This window comes from Rhinopithecus bieti, unplaced genomic scaffold (genome assembly GCF_001698545.2).
Source record: "Rhinopithecus bieti isolate Rb0 unplaced genomic scaffold, ASM169854v2 scaffold_35615, whole genome shotgun sequence".
In the NCBI taxonomy this organism is placed as follows: Eukaryota; Metazoa; Chordata; class Mammalia; order Primates; family Cercopithecidae; genus Rhinopithecus; species Rhinopithecus bieti.
In genome coordinates this window covers 860,237-866,212 of record NW_016815179.1, presented here as the reverse complement: position 1 = coordinate 866,212, position 5,976 = coordinate 860,237, and the positions used below count along the sequence as shown (strand labels likewise).

Genomic DNA, 5,976 nt, shown 5'->3' with positions numbered 1-5,976 from the left:
GCTGGGACTACAGGCGCCCGCCACCTCGCCCGGCTAGTTTTTTGTATTTTTAGTAGAGACGGGGTTTCACCGTGTTAGCCAGGAGGGTCTCGATCTCCTGACCTCGTGATCCACCCGCCTCGGCCTCCCAAAGTGCTGGGATTACAGGCTTGAGCCACCGCGCCCGGCCTACCTTACATTTTTAATAGAGACAGGGTCTTGCTATGTTGCCCAGGCTAGTTTCGAACTCCTGGGTCAAGCAATCTTCCTGCCTGGGCCTCCCAAAGTGCTGGGATTACAGTCATGAGCCACTACGCCCAGCCAAGATCCCCCTTACTTCTGAAAAGGATAAAAGTTGTCAGACAACAGCAATCCACTTAAAAAAAAAAAAAAGAGGGGAAATTATTTTATTTGGGCAAGATTCATTTTCTTGCTCTTTTCCCAAGGATTACTTCATCAACAATAAATTCTCAGTAGAACTTTTATACATACTCATTGCAGAAATCATAAAGAAAAAGTTTGACTTATTATACAAATGCCCAGAAATAACAAATTTTGCCACGTTTTGTACATATTTTCAGCTAACACAAGACCACAGTCTTTATATACATATCAAACTGATGATATACAATCAAACTGATTTTTTTTCTCACTTGAGATACCAAAAGTGTATCCTCACATGCCAATACACTTCTGTATCTATTGCCACTTTCATTTTTTTTTTTTTTTGAGACGGAGTTTTGCTCTTGTTGCCCAGGCTGGAGTGCAGTGGCATGATCCTGGCTCACTGCAACCTCTGCCTCCCAGGTTCAGCGATTCTCCTGCCTCAGTCTTCTGAGTAGCTGGGATTATAGGCTCCCGCCACCACGCCTGGCTAATTTTTGGATTTTTAGCAGAAATGGGGTTTCGCCATGTTGGCCAAGCTGGTCTCGAACTTCTGATCTCAGGATATCCGCCTGCCTTGGTCTCCCAAAGCGCTGGGTTTACAGGCGTGAGCCACCACGCCTGGCCTCTACTGCCACTTTCAATGGCCACATATTATCATGCACTGACATTTATTCATAAAATCCATTCTATGTATTGCTTAAGCAATGCCAAGAAAAACAAATTACATGTATATCTATTTCCTAAAGGCATTTTATTTTTCTTTTGAAAGATAGCGTCTTGCTCTGTTGTCACTGACATACCTCACTGCAGCCTAGAAATCCTGGGCTCAAGTGATGCCCCTGCCTCAGCCTTCCAAGTAACTGAGACTATTAGAGATGGGAGGGGGGTAAGGGAGGGCCTCGCTATAATGCCCAGGCTGGCCTTGAACTCCTGGCCTCGAGCAATCCTCCCGCCTCAGCCTCCCAAAGTGCTGTGATCACAGGCGCGAGTCACCGCGCCTGACGAGAAGATTTTATAGAAATAATTTTTAACCCAAAAGTTGCTATATTATGGAAACTGCTTATCTCATTATGCACCTTTCCATAAAGTATATGACATTATGTCTTAAATGTGTACATTAAAAATAAAACGCTGTACGTGCTTTTGTTCGTTAACTCACTTTAAAATTGTCACTTAAGTTCTAAGGGGATTTCGGGGGGATTGGAAACCAGCTAGAGTTCTGTTTTTTTTTTTTTTTTCCTGCTCAGAAAGGCGGCCTGGGAGCTGGAGCCCCACAAGGTGGTCACCGTCCCAGGGGCTGCGGAGCCCGTGGGAGGCTGATCCAGGCCCAAGGTGGCTCCCACAAACGAGGCCCCTCTTCCTGCCCGCCTACCCCCGTGGCATTCAGTCCGGGCTTGCGACTCCTATTACCTGTTCATCTTGTCTCTATCGTTCAAGCCATTCTTCCTGAGCAAAAGGATCTGCTGCACTTTCGCCACATTACCCGCGCTGGCAGCTTTGTGAATCTTGCCGAGATCTCGGTCTCGGACGTGGTAGCCGGGCTGCGAGTAAGCGCCCTCCCCGGGCTCGCCCCCGCCGCCCGCGCTGCTCCTCCGCCGCCGCGCGAAGGAGCCCAAGGGCGATTCGCCCTTCTTACTAAAAATCTTCTTCATGGCCCAGGCGGCCGGGCTTCAGAGACACCTCATGTCTCTCCCGGCTCTTAACGGCCCCCGGAGCCCAACATAGCAAGTCAGCCCCGGCTGGCCGCGGCCTCCCAGAGGAAACCCCGCGGTTTCCAATCTCTCCCTCCGGGTTACCAAGAAAGCGACGCCGCTAGACACAAGTGCGCATGCGCGCCTCTGACTGCGCGGTCCATGCGCGTGCGCAAGAATGCCCAGTGGGCCAGGGTGCTCCGTGCGCATGTGCAAGCCCCAGGCCTCGCAAATCTCGGCGGCTGTTTGGGAGGAGCCTTGCGTTGCTGTCAATTCAAACATTGTTCCATTCAAACAAATGTCAGTGGGAGTTTGGCTGAATGTTCAGGAGGTTTGCGAAAAGAAGCCTCGCGCCTATGGGGAAGCAGCCTTTACGCATGACTGGGACTGGAGTAGCGTGGAGTTTTAAGATGCTGAAGGCCTCTTTTCCGAGAAAACTCCCCTAAGAAACTCTCTCAATCTCCGTATCTGTTTATTCCCCTTCCACGTCCCTTTGGGTTCCAGCTGGTCTCCATGAGAACTTAACAGATGCAACAACAGAGGGCACAGATTTCGGAGATCGTGGCAATATGTGTCAAGTGCAAACTTACGAGGAGAAACCAATGCACATTCTCCAGAAGAAATGAAAACGTATTTCTGCATATCTTCTTCCCCCACCCCTCTGCCTTTGGCCCCGTCTTACGTTCTATTTTTTTGCTTTTAATTTTCCAAGGTTACATCTCTCCTTTTTTTTTTTTCCAACGGAATCTCGCTCTGTCGCCCAGACTGTAGTGCAGTGGTGCAATCACAGCTCACTGCAGCCTCCACCTCCTGGGCTCAACGATCCTCCCACCTGTCTCCCGTGTGAGTAGCTGAGACTACAGACACACGCTACCACGCCCGGCTATTTTTGCATTTTTTGTAGAGACAGGGTCTCATCATGTTGCCCAGGCTGGTCTCCGACTCCAGGGCTCAAACGATGCTCCCATCTCAGCCTCCCAAAGTGCTGGGATTACAGGTGTGAGCCACCGCGCCCAGCCTAGATTGAATAATTTGACAACAAATTGGAATTAGCAATGCAGATACCAAGCGTTTGGGGTCTCAGCAGAAATTGCTGCTGGAATGCACCTCCACAGCTCTGGACAGCTATAGGTTTCCTGTGGAGGAGATGGCTGGCCCCAGAACAGGGGTCTTTATTGGCAAGAGAGAAATGAGCAAAAACAAAACAACACTTCTCAGGCCTCTCCAGCTTAGCTAGATCAAATGGTTTTGATGTGGGAGAGTGGTTTCCACTATCATCACCAAGAATTTTCCTCCTACACTAGCCCAGCTAGAATCACCAAGAATTTTCCTCCTACACTAGCCCAGCTAGAAAGTTATGTTGTCTCCTCAACATTCCCCAGGGTGATCTATGAAGCCAGTCAAGTCCCAGCACTTTGGGAGGCCGAGGCAGGTGGATTACCTAAGGTCAGGAGTTTGAGAACAGCCTGGCCAACGTGGTGAAACCCCTCTGTACTAAAATACAAAATTAGCTGGGTGTGGTGGCGCATGTCTGTAGTCCCAGTTACTCGGGAGGCTGAGGCAGGAGAAACGCTTGAACCTGGGAGGCAGAGGTGGCAGTGAGCAGAGATCACACCACTGCACTGTAGCCTGGGTAACAGACCAAGACTCCATCTCAAAAAACAAAAACAAACAAACAAAAAATACTCAAATGTGGAGAAGACTGACTCTGAACAGAAGACTCTGACGTTTCCTAATGCATCCTGAAATGAGAGCCAAAGACATTACCAGTCCGGATGGATATAGGAATCACACACCACCCTCCAGGTAAGTTGTAGAGATTTGGTTGACTATAGTGTTTTTGTATAGACTAGAGATACGCAAGGACTATGTTAGGCCAGCTCTAAGGTGTTGAATTCATCAGCCAAATGCTGGATACCCAAAAAGTCCAGAGTAGCTGGGACTACAGGTGCCCGCCACCACCCCTGGCTAATTTTTGTATTTTGTTTAGTAGAGACGGGGTTTCACCTTGTTAACCAGGATGGTCTCGATCTCCTGACCTTGTGATCCGCCCGCCTTGGCCTCCCAAAATGCTGGGATTACAGGCGTGAGCTACCGTGCCCGGCCAGATAAAGCTCTTCAATTCCAGTTCAAGGCTGTCACACGTTTTCTCCTTTTAAGAGTTACCAAGAAACTCATCAAACCCTTTTCCAAAACTGGTTCATTCTTTGAAATGTGTCTTCCCATGCATTCTGCTGTATCTGTTGAGGAATAATGAAACTATAATTAAACCATGATTAGAACATAAGGGCTCAAGGGTATTGAGGCCCATCTGCCTGTATCTCCTGGAGATCCAAGACCTGGGATGATCACAGTAAGGAGGCCACAACACTAAACAGAAACATGTTCTGGGAACCTTCTTTATTCTAGGTATTGTGAGAGTCAGTGAGGAAACAACAGATGTATCATTCTTCAGTTCAGGGAGGGAGGCAAATTTCATGTTTAGTGCCACATTAAGGGGGAGCACAGAGGGCCTACAGAATCATGTCAAGAGAAGGGTGATAGGTCAGGGAGAGAGGCACATGCAGAAGTGATGTCAAAGCTGAGATTTAGGGTTGGGCATGGTGGTGCAGGCCTGTAATTCCAGCACTTTGAAAGGCTTAGGCTGGCGGATCACTTGAGCTCAAGAGTTCGAGATCAGCCAGGGCAACATAGCAATACCTTGTCTCTAAAATTAAATTAAATTTTAAAAGCCAAAACTTAAAATAAACAGGAGTTTGTCAGAGGGGGGAAGATGGGGGAAAAAAGTACATCCTAGAAAGAGATAATGTGTCAGCCAGGTTTCAATCAGTAGAGAAACCACCTAGTAACCTGAACAAGAAAAATTTAATACAAATTATTATTTACTATAGAAGTTTTGCATGTTAGCTTGTACCTGTAATCCCAATTACTTGGGAGGCTGAGGCATGAAGACTGCTTGAAGCCAGGGGTTTGAGACCAGTGCCAAGACCAGCTCGGTCGGGGAGACCCTAACCCAGCGGCGCTAGAGGAATTAAAGACACACACACAGAAATATAAAGGTGTGAAGTGGGAAATCAGGGGTCTCACAGCCTTCAGAGCTGAGAGCCCCGAACAGAGAACAGAGATTTACCCACGTATTTAACAGCCAGCCAGTCATTCGCATTGTTTCTATAGATATTAAATTAACTAAAAGTATCCCTTATGGCAAACAAAGGAATGGGCTAGTTAACTGCAGCAGGAGCATGTCCTTAAGGCACAGATCGTTCATGCTATTGTTTGTGGCTTAAGAATGCCTTTAAGCAGTTTTCGCCCTGCACGGGCCAGGTATTCCTTGCCCTCATTCGGGTAAACCCACAACCTTCCGGCATTGGCATTATGGCCATCATGAACATGTTACAGTGCTGCAGAGATTTTTTTTATGGCCAGTTTTGGGGTCAGTTTATGGCCAGATTTTGGGGGGCTTGTTCCCAACAATCAACCTAGGCAATATAGCCAGAACACGTCTCCAAAGTTTTTTTAAATTACCCATGGCCAGTACTGGGCGCCGTGTCTCACACCTATTATCCCAGCAGGGATTACATACCTTGGGAGACGGAGGTGGGTGGATCACTTGGAGTCAGAGAGCAGCTTGGCCGACATGTTAAAACCCCATCTCCACTAAAAATACAAAACTTAGCCAGGTGTGGTGGCAGGCACCTATAATCCCAGCTATTCAGGTGGCTGAGGCAGGAGAATCACATGAACCCGGGAGGTGGAGGTTGCAGTGAGCCAAGATTGTGCCATTGCACTCCAGCCTGAGTGACACAGCAAAACTCTGTCTCAAAAAAAATAAAAAATAAAAAATAAAAAAATTTAAAAAAAGCCATGTCCAGACATGGTGGCTCATGCCTGTAATCCCAGCACTTCGGGAGGCTGAGGT

The 5,976-nt window shown here is 47.8% G+C and overlaps 1 protein-coding gene across 1 annotated transcript in view; it reads right to left on the bottom strand.

Moving 5' to 3' along the window:
* Positions 1–2,190, bottom strand: part of ANKRD26 (ankyrin repeat domain 26) — a 96,433-nt gene extending 94,243 nt beyond the window's left edge. The window contains 1 exon segment of the mRNA XM_017853026.1: positions 1,777–2,190. Within this exon segment, the coding sequence (XP_017708515.1) occupies positions 1,777–2,018 (242 nt within the window). The 5' untranslated portion in view covers positions 2,019–2,190.
* Between the last annotated feature and the right edge of the window lie 3,786 nt (positions 2,191–5,976).